Raw genomic sequence first — 17190 nt, 5'->3', positions numbered from 1 at the left:
ATATTTTAATTATCCTGCATATAATGATATTATCGGACCGATAAAAGGCAGCGTTAAGAATTTGAGTTTGAAATACAATCATCGACTTTTGAATCAATTATCAGGTGAATTCCCTTAAGTGGGACATGTTTATTTTTGCTGCAACAGCAATGTCAGCAACGGCGTGTCGGCATTGATCATTCACAAGTCTTCATTAGCGATATTAATTGATTTATTGATTGAGTTTAGGTTGATGGTGGGCATCCCTAAAAGACGGAGAAGCGGAGGCAGCGGAGACAGCGGAGCGAGCCAAAAATCCTGATTCCTAAAAGACGGAGATACCGGAACTAGCGGAGAGCGGAGCTTTCGGTCATTGACCTTCATAGACACGCGCGACATAGCGGACGGATACTGAAAGCGGAGTTCGGGGCTCCGCGAAATAGACATAGCGGACGCCCCCGGACGGTTACACAATATAGAAAGCGGAGATCGGGGCGTATCGGAAGATGTTTCGAAGCAGTGGAGAATAACGGAAAAGTCAGCCATGCGAGTTCAAGGCCAATTTGGCGACTGATTGCCCGTCGATGAGATGACATAGCGGACGGATACTGAAAGCGGAGTTCGGCGCCCCACGAAATAGACATAGCGGGCGGGTATATAATATAGAAAGCGGAGATCGGGGCGTATCGGAAGATTTTGAAAGCAGTGGAGAATAACGGAAAAAGCAGCCATGCGAGTTCAAGGCCAATTTGGCGACTGATTGCCCGTCGATGAGATGACATAGCGGACGGTTATAGAATACAAGGAAAGCGGAGATCGGGGCGTAGCGGAAGAAGTTTCGAAGCAGTGGAGAATAACGGAAAAGTCAGTGATGCGAGTTCAAGGCCAATTTGGCGACTGATTGCCCGTCGATGAGATGACATAGCGGACGGATACTGAAAGCGGAGTTCGGCGCCCCGCGAAATAGACATAAGTATTGCTTTCACAACTACATTCATTGCAGTAAAGAATTTATTAACTCGAAGACTTTTCGTGTGCCCCTTATCGAGAGTTAACGGCACAATAATAAGCATACAGAGAGAGATTCAAACGAAAACCAAAAAGGCAAAGTATGACGTAATAATACAATAATAAAAAATAACGCTAGGCAAAGTCAGCTGTACCGGTAGTCATAACAAGAGACGAGAGAAAATCAAATTATACTATAATACACGGAGGACAACACACAAACAAATAGCGGTATGTATTAATGGGAAATTTTGAGATTATATAGAAACTCTTTCTGCCGACATAAATCCGGATTGGTCAATTTTATTATGGTTGACTCCAAGACAGACAGATGGAAGGCAGATCTGCATTTGGCAATCACAGTGAACATACTGTCATTGTAATGACTGGCACACATCGGGTAGTTCATTAAATGTTGACCAATTGCAGAGTTGAACGCTGAGACCTGGTTATAGGAAGCAGAGTCAACGGCTTCCTTACACCGACGAACAAGTGCAGATCGATCGATAGGCTTGTTCACTGACCTAATCGAAATGTCGCAATTCAAACAGCCGAGAATTCATGGACCAGACAAATGCCCTGTATACATACATCTCCCTTGGCTTGGGTCAGTGTCAGTCGGCTTTTCTAATCAAATCCGGTCATCAGTGCAATCGTGCTATTTTATGCTAAATACCCGAGTGGTGTTCATGACTAGGCCGCTCATGCCTCAAACTCGCAAGGATGTGCTCCCTGCTTTACAAACAAGTAATATTGTATATAAATTCCAATGCCACTGTGATAGTCGGTATGTGGGTCGCACATCTTTGCGGTTGGCTGAACGAGTGAACCAACATGTGCCTAAATCGATTAGGTCAGTGAACAAGCCTATCGATCGATCTGCACTTGTTCGTCGGTGTAAGGAAGCCGTTGACTCTGCTTCCTATAACCAGGTCTCAGCGTTCAACTCTGCAATTGGTCAACATTTAATGAACTACCCGATGTGTGCCAGTCATTACAATGACAGTATGTTCACTGTGATTGCCAAATGCAGATCTGCCTTCCATCTGTCTGTCTTGGAGTCAACCATAATAAAATTGACCAATCCGGATTTATGTCGGCAGAAAGAGTTTCTATATAATCTCAAAATTTCCCATTAATACATACCGCTATTTGTTTGTGTGTTGTCCTCCGTGTATTATAGTATAATTTGATTTTCTCTCGTCTCTTGTTATGACTACCGGTACAGCTGACTTTGCCTAGCGTTATTTTTTATTATTGTATTATTACGTCATACTTTGCCTTTTTGGTTTTCGTTTGAATCTCTCTCTGTATGCTTATTATTGTGCCGTTAACTCTCGATAAGGGGCACACGAAAAGTCTTCGAGTTAATAAATTCTTTACTGCAATGAATGTAGTTGTGAAAGCAATACTCAAGTTTAGTACCGCCAACCATATTTTCGAAATAGACATAGCGGGCGGGTATATAATATAGAAAGCGGAGATCGGGGCGTATCGGAAGATGTTTCGAAGCAGCGGAGAATAACGGAAAAGTCAGCCATGCTAACGACAAATTTTTCAGTATAGTTTGTCAAATCTCACAATGTCATCACTCATCATTCATCAGCTCACGTGTCAAACGTATTTATTGTCAGTGCAACACCGAAACATCTTAGTATGTTTCGTTTTGTACTAGAAAATCCAACTTAAAAATGAAAATCTGATTATTGATTTCACTGAAGGACACTGGACAGTCTGCCCTCAACATTCACCGGACCACGACCTGACATAGCAATCTCGCCTTCCGTCACATGCCACATGACTTTGTCGCTTATCATTTTATATCATCTTCTTTTACTTTCATTCGGTGTGCATGCCTCCTATTTACATCGCCTAGACCAGCTTGGTGTCTGATCTTAAAGTCTACTCCTAGTCGTTTCGGCATTCTTGATATGAAATTTTATGAATAAACTCGAATTGAACATGCAAATAGTTTCGATAATTGTCTAAACTGCAGGAGCTGTTTGTCATTGTAAAAGCAAAGCGGTGTCATCAACAGAATATACTCCGAAAGCCATCTACAATTTCTGCAGCAACATAACCACAATATGACCTGTACAATTCTGATATGAGGTTTCATTATTCTTTTATTAAAATTTTCATCAAATCAATACACCACACGATTCCGATATAATGAAAAGATAGGGGGGTGCCAAAACGACTTGGAGTAGTCTTTAAATCAGACACCCACCTTGGCCAACATCACTGGTTCCCAACGTGGGCGATTTGGTGGTCTAGGGGGGCGAAAATAACGAAGGGGGTGATAGGGGGGCGAAAACAACGAAGGGGGCGATAGGGGGGGGGGGGGGCGTTGGCGCGTTAAGACGGCTATATTGGAGTCAGGACCATAACTGCCGCACCCCAAACCCCCAATTGGGGGCCGAACTCGAAGGGGGATAAAATTATTTCGTGAATTAACATAAATTATACGGTATTTTTTTAGAAATTCATGCAACTTCTTTAAAAAATTACCGCGCTGAGCGCGATTTAATATTGTCATATATCTTGATTTTGGGGTACCCTTCCCCCAACATAAATACGCATGATTTATGGAAATGGAGACTTCGGCGTCGGCCATTACTGCGCCACGACGCACCAATACATATGAAGTTATAGGCCATGTAACATGCAACTCCGAGAAGTGTGCCAGAACGATCAGCAGCGAGAAGACCTTGGACGAAAAGGAATGCCCTTGTGCTGATCGAAAACTTTGATATACATATATGTCTAATTGTCCTTAGGCGCCTCAATGGCTGGCGTCGAATGTTCCTATTCTGGCGATCTGAACCCGACAAGACAAATGCCACCCCGCAGGGATAAATTATATGCCACTAAAGAAATACCCAATTGAAACAATATGCGTCTTTTAGTTTGGTACGTTTTGGCGATATCCATATCTTTTGACATAGCAGATATAGGAGGTCACGAAATTGCATCATGTACCGAAGTCAATATAACAAAGGGTCCGCCCGAAGATGTTTAATTATTATTTAGGGGTCCTACCTTTTCCAACACACCACACTCAGCTCTACCGATAAATCTGATTACATGAGCAGAGAGAGGATAAAAAATTGATAGCAATATATATGCAATTCCCGACCATATTGACCGATTCAAGCATGAATTACCGGTATATAAATTTTTCGCGTTTCGCGCGTTTAGGCGAAGTACGGTGACTCACCAAACAGCACATGAAATAGGGTATAGCTGATATGTAACGACTGATTGGGGGGGCTGGGGTTTGGTTTATCACCCTATCGGGGGCCCAAGACCAACGATGTTTTTTTTTTTGGGGGGGGGGGTGCTGACGAAGTGCTGTTACGTCCAAGTCGGAGAAATGACCTTTTTTTAGTCAACTCACGAACATTTAGCTGTAGAAGTGTAATTTCGAGGTCGAGCCGAAAAGTTGACCTTTTTTTTATTAGTCAACTCGCCGGCGATCCCAGATTGTATGCCCATTTTTTGGTTCCCAATATTTGGGGGGCGATGATCGGCGTGGAGCTTCAAAAGGGGGCGATGAGACGAAAAAGGTTGGGAACCACTGGCCTACATCATGTAAATAAGAACAGCGCACACTATATAAAACAAAAGATTGCATAAATGTAAGCGGCGAAAATGAATGCTGCAATTGCTGCATGTGTCGGTAGGTGAGGTCGATATGTCAGGTTGTGGTGCCTTAATCTTGACGGCAGACTAGTATTGATTCAGTAGAAATTGCTTCTATTTCCATTTGAATGTGGACATGCTTGGCGGCTGTCGAATAGCCGGCGAGATGCTGTTCCACACTACGGGTCCGTCATACTTGATAGAGTGCTGCGTTTTCATGTAGTTGTGGTCGAAAGGGGTAAAACAAACAAGTTTGAATTATTAAAATGAAGGATAACCAATTTTGCAGAGTGGGTAGAATTATAGCTACAGTTATTATCAAATTAGATTGCAACTGGAATTATAGATACACAGGTTTTTCGAAATTAGAATTAGAATTACTGAATTCAAAAAATTTGGAAATCTAATGACGTTCAGTTCTTATCAAATCCGAGTTCGTTCTTATGAGCACGAGAATAACTAATGTCTGTGCATAAAACATGGATAATTTAGCAATGAATGGTTCAGTAGCATTTCAGGAAAACCAGATATTAAATTAGAATTAACATTGGAGCAAAAAGACATTTAACAAATTAGGTTAGAATCAGATTACCGTCATTTCACTAACTAGACAACTAGAATTATCTAATTGCCCCAGTCCGGTCTTATCGTCTCTTGTCATGTTAGGTCACAGTTCACTTGTCATCGACAAAAGTAATTGTCTCAATGCAATAGCGGTATTCGCGGGTTGAGTATGGGGCGTCAATATCATTTACGAACGCCACAGACGCCACAATTCTACAATTTTTCGAGCGGCATCTGGACCGACTCTGATTGTTTCCTTGGGGGCTGCACGGTGCACTTTGATTGGAATGGATTCCCGTCGACAGAAAATAATTGACATTTCATCGGCAAATTATTTCGTTGTTGTGGCAATGTGTGGCCCGGGGAGGACGATTGGGGATCGAATTGTCCAAAGCCTTCGGTGGATTGGCTGCTCCGAGTCGATGCATTCTTACTCGCTTTGGAAAGTCGTCAGGGATTCGGCCAGTCTGCAAAAAAATAGGGGGTCAAGACTAGAGCCAGACCGATTGGATATCATCACACTATTAAAGAAATATCGTTATCGGCCATGAGAGGTAATAAAATGTCGGCAATTTTATTGACTTTACTGTTTGGTAGTAATGGAGTCAGGGAGCTTGTAGCTTACAGGCAGAAGCTACCAAGTAGTCATCGTTGGTAGTCCAGTAGAAGTAATGTCATACATTTCTACTCAAGTACCCGTATAAGTAGCAATTTACGTACAAGTAAAAAGTAAGACCTAGTATCGCTAGAAAAACTGGAATGTACCAGTAAAAGAAGTCCAAAATCGTTGCCACTTGAGTAATTGGTGAAAGGTGACAAAACCTACCCGAAAACTCTACAAAAGTGGAAGTACTTCATTGCTGATCCTGCTTGTAGTCGGCCAGATGTGGCCTTTCTAGTTTGTTTGATCTCCAAACATAGCTATGGCTGTAAAGCTGTTCAAATACATGTTTTGAAGTTTCAAAATGCGCTCAAAGCCAGATGTCATATCTTTATATTGTCGGCTCAATATAAGAGGGTTATCGGTGCACGACTGCACGTACTAGTTATTGATTGTATCGTTATTGGTTCAAAAATCCGATAGCAACCCCGAAACCTAACATGATCCGTGGGCTCCACATATATTTTATGTTATCATTTTGAGTCAGTACACAGAGGAAGCAAGTAACAAAGTACTCCTACTTGAACGACTTGCTCAAGATGACGCGTTTTTATACTCTTCTACTTCTGATAAACAGTTTTATAGGAAAATTTTATTACACTTTGGACTTTGGATTTTGTAAAATAGGGAGTTTTGTGACACTTGCACTACTCACTCAAGTGCACTTGCACTACTCACCCACATTCGTCACCCACCTTCACATTCTCCATAGAATTCTTCTCACTCTCCGCATTGTCTTGCGGTCACCCCAAACCAAAGAAGGGGTCGGGGCACTTTCTGGTATATCAGCCTCCGCTGGGTGACCGACATTTGACCTGCTGAGTGCCGGGCCAGAAATTAGTCTTGAGCGAGGGGCACTGGAACAAAAAGAGGTCAGTTTTGAAGGCACCATGAAACAAATTGTGACACTCACTCTGATTGGGTTATTGCACCCGCTCATTCCGCTGAGGTCGAAATGGGCCTGATATCGAAGGGGCATCTGCATTCTCGGGTGATGTTTAAACAAGTCAACAGAGGGTTCGGATCGCATCCATCTGCTGAAGAAATTATCAATAAGGATTCGTCTGATAGCATGTATCAGTTGGACTAAGTTGTGTCATTCCATGAGTGAAATTATTATGAGAACCTTGAAATGTAGCCAATGTATCGCAGTAAAAGAATATCATTTTGAAAATCGAACCGATTTATTCATTGTACGTTAATCGTGAAGATTATTCTTATATATTCGAAAGCTATCGATTGATTAACGAAGTATTCCATCGATGCACTGTCGCAATCTACTTCAAAAACCTTCTTACTTTGACTCGAGTTTTTTCGAGCCTCACGTTTTCGACATGTACTCCACTCCAAGTAATTTTTAAAAGTCTCGTAAATCACTAATTCTACTTGTGATTGAGTTGAAATCAGAGGATTACTTCAACGAACGCGATAGAGTAATGGCTTCTCAATCGGCAGGGAGTAGGTTCAATCCCCGGCGGGGTCACCCAGACTTGTTAGTAAAACTGGTGTCTACGCCTTCAATACTATGCGCTCAGCACATCGAGGATAACGTGGAGAGCCCTAATGCTAATGCCGACTCGACAACCTTGCAATTCCTTCACATCTTCAAAGTAAAAGCAATTCAAGTGTGCTGACGAAAATAAACTGCCTCCTACTTGACAAACATCAAATACTATGATTATTACCTAAGGCCCGCCACGTATGTTTGCAAATAACTAGGGGAGGGGTTCCCGACCTTTTTACACCGTGGTCCTCAATGACAGTTAGAAAACTGGTTTATGCAGTAACCAGTAGTTGAAATTGATATAAATACAACACAAAATAATCATGAGTATATTAATTAGTTACTAGTCATTCAGTCCAATGCGATGGTTTTGCTTGTTTTTGCTCTGAGAATGGCTTAACAGGTAGTTTGGTGAAGGGAAACAAGTTAACTCATATCAAGAAGTAGCTAATTGCTATACTAGTATTTTTATTATAATTGCCACCATAGGTAAGGAATCCCTGATCTAAGGGTTTTACTGGACTTCACTGTTATCTAATATTACTGGTTATTGTGACAGGACCAGAGGTCACAAATGTTAATGGACACACAAAAGGCTATCTATAATATCACAATCATCAGTTGCCTATGACGAACTGGGAGTAGTTAATGAGCAGGTCAACTATGACTGATTCATTGTAATGCACATACCATGTCGATATCAATTCTAATTTTGACTTGAAAAAACTCGCCTTGAATGACAATGGAAACCTTCCCTGCTTGAAAGTTGCGTTTTGCTTGACTCTGACCGAAAAGAAATCGTCGCCTGCGGTGGAAGGATGTATCGGTTTAGAATAATTCAAGTTACAGACAGAAGTGAGCTGGTTACTCGTGGTGGCACAAAAACACAAACACTCGGATTTGTATTCATTGATTTGGCATAAAATGAAATTATGAATTTACTCACATTCAACCTTCCAGATGCGTGTGTCAGACATTTATGATGATTCCAACAGATCGCTTGAGATTGTTCTGTGAATGTCTTTGCATCAAGAAGTTGTCCTTGCAGTCTCCAGGTCCAAAATGCAGGGGTCAAACGACGACGATGTGCTTGTCCTAACTCGGCCATTTCCATGCTACAACGATGACTTTTGTTCTAAATGAGTAACCCCACAAGTGTGACTGACTTTCGTAGATTAATATCTAGGCCTACAGTAGAGTGAAATTTCCCATCTTTATGACATCGCAGAAGATGACATCGATATTTTCCTTGGGAATTACAATTGTAAATATCGGGTAAATATGACTCTTACGACGGAAATAGTACTGACCGCTGTTGTCATCCTTACTTTCATAGTGCGTTTTATCATAGCAGTGGTTGAGAAATGAGAATTTGGGTTTGAGTTCGAAATCGCTCTCATTCTAACTTTAATTTTGTGAAATGCCTATATTATTAATAAGCAACATACATTCAGAGCCATAGAAAAAATTGTTGAATTCAATGTCGGCGAACTCTCTTAAAGATGGTCGATCGCAATGGGCATAATTCGGTAAATTCACAAATTTAATGTCAATCGGTTTAATATGATATAATCATTTCATTGATAAATCATGAATCCCTAAAACAGTGTTGTCGGAAAATATCAGTGAAGTAAAGTTATACAATAGGTGTTGTCAGGTGAAAAGTGGAGCGAGATACGTCGGCTCTGAATGATCCGACTCCCGGTAAGTATATGCAGAACAAGGTGTTTGAAGAAATGCAAAAGCCCACCTGAAGGTGCATCTGCGAAATGATGTAGTTGATAGAAGTAGCTCCGAAAAAGATTCAAGACTCTTAATTCTTGAACGTGGTTTCTTGATTGACTCAATATTCATCGTAGTTTATCTGCAATGATGAAACCAGGAAGTAAGATAAACGGGTTAAACCAACGGAAAGTTGGCAGGACATCCAATAAATTCTAACAATTCATAGGCAAAGAAGGACACAGGTAAATTGGGTTAGCATGGGGTGCTTAGTGAATCATGACATCGCAATCATTGTTTTCCATATGCACATCTTGAGTATTGCTATGCTAAGACCAGTTTCGAAAACGGCGTAAATGATTGGGGTTCGGTTAGGGCAGGGGTGGGCAAACTACGGCCCGCGGGCCGCATGCGGCCCGCAACACCGTTCTGTGCGGCCGGTGGGAGTCTGAAGAATTTTTTTAAAAATATTGATAAAATGGGTACTACAAATCGAAATAATGCAGGGACTTGATTAAACTATTTCTTAGTATACTTCACCATGATAATTCTAAGACAGTGGTTCTCAAACTGAGGTGCGTGAAAGCATCAGAAGTGGGGCGCGAAGCCGAGCTCGACTGAAAAAATTTTTCGCGCTCCGCGCGATTTACCAACAATTTCATAGTTGTTTATCTATATTTAGTTTGAATTTCACATTTAAAAATCTCTCATACATAGTCGTAAGTCGTAACCTTCCATGCCATCAAACTATCCGTTAGGTTGGCTAGCAACCTGGTTGCGTTTTGTGATATGACGATAAGGGGGCGCGTAATCTTTCACCATCAAAAGGAGGAGGCGTGTCTTAAAAAGTTTGAGAACCACTGTTCTAAGGTATATACTTCCTATACTATTTTTTACGTTTAATTTCTGGCGCGACAGCCCGATCTCAAAGGCCCACACAGTTTGAAAGGTTTCAACTGCTAAACATCACAGAAATCCTTAACGAGATTGACATAATTCGGATCACGAATGGGATTTCAGATTGGCCACTCCAGTTTTACCTATTTCAGTAAAGTGCTGATAAAGACCGATTCGCGCGTGTCTTAGGGCATTTATATTTTATCCACATATAGTAGAAGCGTGTTTGAATCTAACATGGTTATGATTCTGTGAGCATTATGTGTCCTGGAACTGAACCAAAAGTGAAATTCGTAAATCTATGAACAGATCGCTGCTCACAGATTTAAATTTCAATCCTGTTCTAAGAATCGGGACAACCGACTTTCATCTCTATAGTTTTGACAAATTGGTTATTGAGGTCGACCAGCCTATGAAATCTCGCCACTATCTTTCTGACGCGTGTACGATATCATCAAAGCAATGTTTGGTTTGTTTTAAATATTATCTCCATGTCCTCACTATATAATCAAATACCTACATTGGGTTTTGGTTTATAATCCCATTTTACATAGTGCGGCCCGCGAATGGATTCAGATGTTGAATGCGGCCCGCGAGCTCAAAAGTTTGCCCACCCCTGGGTTAGGGGCATTGTGATAGTACAAAATCCACGAGTATAAGCTCATGCAATGGCAATGGCGACTGTCTCGTGACAGCTCAGCGAATCCACTTCAGTGATCTATATCCATTGCATATGCGTGCTCAGAGGTTGTATGCGGGTATTGGCGGAATGAATATATCTAGTGTGCACATGTCAAGAAGAGCAAAAACCCTGCGAAAGATAACATACGGTATTGATATGACAATTCATGAGATTCTACTTGTTTAATTTGACACTGAAATTGACTACATTGTGGGAAAAATGACAACTATATATATCTATGCAACCCTCATGTAAGTCAGAGCTATATTATTGAATGTCACAGTAACACACCTGGCTTCACCACAATTCCTACCAATCTTAATAACGAGATCTTTTTTTCAGGAAGACACGAAGCCTGAAATAAAATCCCAATTTTATGCAACCGGAAAATAGACTTGATCATTCTACTACTTCGATGCGACTTAGACATAAGTACCGTACCGTACCGCAAAATTAAACATTTGTTCGACCAACAACGTTAACCTTTATAGACCCAAAAAAGTTCTCAGAAAATGCTATCTTTTGGAGTAGAAAATATGTGAGCGTGCAACCAATATGTGTAATAAGTTGAATCCGTGCTCTTCAACCTTTTTAGAAGCATCCGCACTTTTCCATTCGACAAAAATTGTGTCTGCACAAAGCAACTCGATATTATTACACAGAAATTTCAAATTCTCAACAAGTAGGTTAATGGATTATCAATGACTCGTTTGCAGCTGAATATGTCTGACAATTTCAGTCTAGTTAGGCACAGCTTCTTGTTCGCAGCCTAATAACCTATGGATAGACACGCAACTCTCGTCGTTACTTTTCATCGATATGTTGGCACTATACTCCACTAAGGGCGACATAATATAGTTATCTGATCCGGAAGAATGCTAAATATGTGATTGAAAACTGCTAATCGGGACGCATTTTAGGCGGATATTATAAGTTAGCTGATCTGGAATAATGCAGCAATGTGATTAAATACCAGTTGCTAATCGCGACGCATAGAGTTGGAAAAGGTTACTCACGATGATTACTCGAGGTGTCCGAGTTTTCAATCTAGTGGTGATATCTGTTGCATCATAATGCAAAAATGTGTTATTGGCTGTCAGTTGTCAATTTGTTGAATGAAACAGCACCCTGCTGATAAAGATACTACCACTGTAATATTAGAATTATCATCATCGCTAAAAGAAAGTCGTGTCCAATTAGTACGGTACAGATTATAGAATATTGATATCGCTCTGCAATGGTGGGTTTGGGTACATAATTCGTTTATTGTTTAGTGAAGCCATTACGTAGCAGACAATCGGCATGGTCATTATCGGAAATATTTGCCCATAGGAATGATTCACACATTTTACATCTAACTAGTTATCTATAGTTTGTTCCGGTTTGCTAAATCATGAGATTACAATCAACTTTATGCGCTGCGATCAACCAGTTTCCTTAATCCTGGGTTGTTAAAGCCTGATGAACGCAATAATCGACTTTATTGCTAATCCAACTTGACTTGATCCAAATTGATGTAAATTAGTAGGCTACTGTTACTTCAGACAACAATGCCACTGCCACCGCATCTCTTATACCCGCGACTCACAACACTCAGCAGAACATCGCCAAGCCAGCTAAATACGACTGAAGCACACGGTTAACTACCAGCGGTCAGCGCGTACCAATTTAAAAATATTTCAACTCGATACGCGCCCGTGCGCTATACGCCAGACACGCGAAAATGAGAGAACGCTTCTTTGTACGCAAACTATCTGTATCGTATATGCTTTCAGGTCCTGGCTCTATACGGGTTGAAACCGGAAGTTCGTGACCTTGCTTCTGATTGGTCAGAATTTGTTGTCCTTGGTGATGACTGACAGCGTCGTCGTCAAGCGTATGCCGACTGCGCTAGTCCATAAGGAATGTAAACAAACATATTGGAACAGTATTTTGCAACCGTTTCAAAGTTGCAGGCCTTGTCAGGATGAGTCTGTTTGGTTATAACCTAAGATATAACATTCTATCGGCTGCAGTAACATCAGCCCAGCAGGAGAATTACCATACTTTTCTGGAATTTCCATTGTCATTTTTAATTCTAAATGTTCTCTCTGTCGTAAATAGGTATATTATTGGTAAGACACTTACAGTTTGTTGTCAACCACTATGGTCCATTGCGCAGTGTTTGGATGTGCAGCTACACAAAAAAGAAATCCTGATCGATCTTTCCACCAATTTCCAAGTGATGAAAAGCTTAAAAAGATGTGGATAAACAGAATTAGCAGGAAAGATTGGTCGCCCAGTACTGGCTCCAGAGTGTGCTCTTATCACTTCAGAACAGAAGATTACAGCCGTAAGAGGGTGTCAGATGTGCCAGTTGGGTTCCAGAAAAAAAGGTTAAGAATGGATGCCGTGCCGAGCTGCAATCTTCGAGGCGAGAAAGAGGATACACGGAATAACAAACGTAAAACGTGTACAGCTCAGCGTGCTAGTGACACAACTTTAGATGCAGATAAAAATTGTCATAATTCATCTAGCTCAGTATCCACCAACTCTTCTGATTGCACTGTAAACGGCAGCACAAAAGTCATGTCACCGTCTTCAGAACAATGTTGCAGTAGCTCAGATACCCACCGCCAAGGAGGAGAGCTTAAAAAGCTGAGGGGTGAAGTAGCTGTTGCTCGAAGTGTAATTGCTGCTCTTGTTGATAAGACCAAAAACCAAGAGCAACAAATTGCTCAGCTCAAGAGTGACAATGAAGTTAAACTTCTTTCTATACTTGGACAATCTTCACGGATATTCATAGCGGCGAATATGACTGATGCTGAACTTCACAATTTCACCGGACTGAATAGAGACATATTTGATATTATTGTGCTGGAGATTGACCGATTTCAGCCATTGAATTATTGGACTGGCAAAAGTGTACATTCTGTGAGCACTTCTGAACAGCTGCTGATACTGCTCATGAAATTGAAATTTGACCTACCGAATGTGTTTTTAGCCAAGCAGTTCAATCTAAGTCATACGTCAATCAACAATATATTTTTAACCTACTTGCACGCCATGCATGAAATATTCTTCAAGCAACTTTTGAACCAAGTGCCATCGGTTGCGAAGCATTTGTGCTCTACTCCACAAAAGTTCCAAGATATTCCAAATTGCCGCATGATCATAGACTGCACAGAATTCTTTATAGAGACTCCAAGACAAGATCTTGAAGCAGCTTGTTCAAGTTTTAGCAACTACAAAAAGCGACTGACAGCTAAATACCTTATTGGAGTTGCTCCTAATGGAGCAATAACATACATCAGTGATGGATACCCTGGCAGTACCAGTGATAAAATGATTACCAAGCTGTCAGGGGTTTTACAACATTTTCAGGTCTGTATCAGCATTGGAATCAGTGGTAAACCTATTATAAGATGATAATTATCAGGCTTGTAATGACTTGAGTAACAATTTTTCTAGTGAATAGACTTTCGTCATTGTTTTCATTGACTCGACTTGGGCCAAGTATTGTAGATCAAGAAATTAGACATGACCCGATCGAAGTCCCATGGTGTGATAGCACTTCTAGTGACTTTGACACTTACAACCCTGGATGATATTATACTTTTTTATAACAGGCTGGGGATTTAGTTCTGGCAGACAAAGGATTTCTTATTCATGAATTGATGCCAAGTGGAGTGTCCTTGAATCTTCCACCATTTCTAGCTGGAAAAAAGCAATTTACTGAGACTGAGGCGAGGTTCTGCAAAAAGATAGCAAGTTGTCGAATACACGTGGAGAGAGCAATAGAAAGAATCCGTAACTACAAAATTTTAGCTACAATCACTAGTAAGAAGAGACCATTTGTCGATCAGCTAGTACAATTATGTGGAGCTTTAGTAAATTTTCAGTCTCCAACTATTGATGGCGTATTTGATCGATACCTAAAATCGAATGAGCCAGCGCAGATATAGATTTTTTTAATTCAAAATAATCGTAGTGCCTGGATTTGGAAAGGATTGAGACACTGCGGTTTTTCTTTCTTGAATGCGTTGTCATTATTCTACCGTAGGCCTATATGCTACTTCGAAATTTGTTGTTACCATCGTTACAGTGCGAACTTCATGATGTGTAATTTTATTGTTACATACTTTACTTTTTGAATATGTTTAAATCCCTTCAATGTGCCGATTACTGTTGATAAGAAGCACCCAAAATATATTATACGTATTCCTGCAATGGATGTTTTTATAGAACTTATTTTGCAGTAACATGAGGCAGAAACGAATTCAAATAAAAATCAGTCAACTTAGGGAAGTTGGTTTCGCCCCAACGATTGTCCTTTGCCACCTTTATGATGTGGATATCTTTTGTGGTCCATAATACAAAATGACCCCATGAAGTCTTGGCTGCTTCCATTCCGGCCTGGATTTGATGCCAATATTCATGGTTGATTTTCAATGAACCACATTGATCCAAATATGGAGAAGTATCTCTTCCACGTTTCTCAAACATTATATCATTAAAAGTTTTATTGCGGTGAATCCATGGACACTTGATTTCTAATAGCCCTGTTTCGCCACTAGAAGTGCTTATAACTCCATCTGGGCTGCACCCAAGATAACCACAAGGGAATAGAAGCAATCCAACCTTTATAATAGAGTTGCCGGTGTAGTCTTCATATGCTTTTATCGCGACATCCTCATGCATCTGACCCCACATTATTGCACTTTTGCAGGATAAATTGTATTCACCACAAAGCGTTTTGAATAAGGACTCGGGGTAGACACCAGAGCAACCATGTCTGTCGAAAGCTTTTATCACCCGTCCAAAGTTGCTTCCAGTCAGTCTGTAGCTGCGCATTCGACCCCATAATTGTGATCGAGATTGTAGCTTTGTCTTTTCAGCAACGATGGTAATTTGATCCGGGTCTACACGGCACTTATTCAAAAATTCATTCTTGTCAATTTTGAATAGTGTGAAGAGATCAGATATATTTTCTGTTATGCTGACAAATGAAGATACATGTGATGGTGGCTCCGGACCTGTAATCCATTTTATTGGGCACGTAGTGTCAGCTTTCATTATATGGGTTTGGAAGGATTTTCTATCTTCAACGTCAAATTTTCTTGGCAAGGCACTGTAACATTTTTTGGATGAAGGAAATAACTCTTTCATAGGCTGTACGTTTTCTTTACATGCTCTTCTTGGGTGTGTAATCCACGAATTCGGCAGATCGGTTTTAGACATGCCATTTTTGTTAACATAGATCGCAACTGTGGCCATGTGGCTGCAAATCCATTTTCCCCGCGGGCATTCACACGTTGCACTACTAATGCCCCCAGTTCCATCTAAATTGATGGTGACTTTGTAAACACAGTCTTTCCAAGATGCTCTGATCTTTGCAATAATCTGAAAGTCTTCTATCTTCAGCGAGATAACATGATTGGATTTGATTTTCAACTCTGCTTTTCCAATTACAGCCAGGTCTTCAGAAAAGAATGATAACGCTCCTGCTAGGGTGACTACCTCTGAATCCATGAATTACGAATAACTTTAGCTTCCAATATTACTGCAATCGAAATAATATTATACTGTATATTAGGTAATATCACGACGAATAACCCAACAAATTCATCCTGACAACGCCTGGAGTTTTCTCACGGTTCTACAGTACTCTTCTTTTTGCTGATAATTACACCTGAAGAGTGTGTGACTAAAAGATTCGGGAATATTTCAATAAGAATATACCATTAAATTGTGAATTGAAGTTTTTTTCACCCCCAAGAGCTACATAGTGGATAACAACAGAATATAAGTGTCTTACCAATAACATTTAGAATTAAATATAACTATGGAAATTCCTGGAAATTATGGTATTTCTCCTGCTGGGCTGATGTTACTGCAACCGATAGAATGTTATAGCTCAGATTATAACCAAACAGACTCATCCTGACAAGGCCTGCAACTTTGAAACGGTTGCAAAATACTGTTCCAATGTTTTTGTCTACACTCCCTTTGGACTAGCGCAGTCAGTATGCCCTTGACGACGACGCTGTCAGTCATCACCAAGAACAACAAATTCTGACCAATCAGAAGCAAGGTAACGAACTTCTGGTTTCAAGCCGTATAGGACTCTAGGCCTTAAGGGTGAGAAGTGCGATTACTAATGGAAATAAGCAATTCATCCCGGCAACAGAATTATTCAACTACACAAGTTTTCTTTCTGCCAGACCATGGCGCACTGATCAATAAACTAAAAGGTAAATCTAGTACCAGTAATTCTAAATTCTGATTACAGACCTTTCCCAAAACTGAACTTTGTCTTATATATGTGTAATAGCGGTGGATTACTTACAGGTGACTTCTAAAATAATGTCTTCTTTTTTAACTTTTGTCTTTTCACCATACTTTAGAGACAGAAGACGCTGTGGTCCACTATGGCGCATGATTGACGCCAAACGTTTTGATCTTCACACTCATACTACATTACATTGTTCTTAAAACGGACGGCATGCAATTCATATTTCTGAAATGAACACAAAGTTATAATGGGTA

The 17190-nt window shown here is 40.5% G+C and overlaps 1 protein-coding gene and 1 long non-coding RNA gene across 2 annotated transcripts in view; one reads left to right on the top strand and one right to left on the bottom strand.

Moving 5' to 3' along the window:
* Positions 1 to 2956, top strand: part of LOC145456561 (uncharacterized) — a 390319-nt gene extending 387363 nt beyond the window's left edge. The window contains exons 2-3 of the long non-coding RNA XR_013920644.1: positions 229 to 952; positions 2442 to 2956. This is a non-coding gene — a long non-coding RNA (uncharacterized LOC145456561). The remainder of the gene's footprint in view (positions 1 to 228; positions 953 to 2441) is intronic.
* Positions 2957 to 3095: 139 nt separating this feature from the next.
* LOC145456553 (uncharacterized) lies at positions 3096 to 11468 on the bottom strand. Its single transcript, XM_080334698.1, has 7 exons — positions 10954 to 11468; positions 9112 to 9225; positions 8308 to 8496; positions 8093 to 8166; positions 6771 to 6894; positions 6553 to 6714; positions 3096 to 5663 (listed from the first exon to the last, which is right to left on the bottom strand). Exons 2-6 carry the CDS (start codon positions 9121 to 9123, stop codon positions 6643 to 6645), a joined length of 471 nt encoding a protein of 156 aa, XP_080190824.1. The 5' UTR covers positions 9124 to 9225; positions 10954 to 11468; the 3' UTR covers positions 3096 to 5663; positions 6553 to 6642.
* Between the last annotated feature and the right edge of the window lie 5722 nt (positions 11469 to 17190).

The sequence above is a fragment of the Botryllus schlosseri genome, chromosome 14, assembly GCF_051294905.1.
Source record: "Botryllus schlosseri isolate E-star chromosome 14, Bs_hap1, whole genome shotgun sequence".
NCBI lineage: Eukaryota > Metazoa > Chordata > Ascidiacea > Stolidobranchia > Styelidae > Botryllus > Botryllus schlosseri.
The sequence above is the reverse complement of the archived record's forward strand: the minus strand, read 5'-3'. Positions and strand labels throughout refer to the sequence as shown.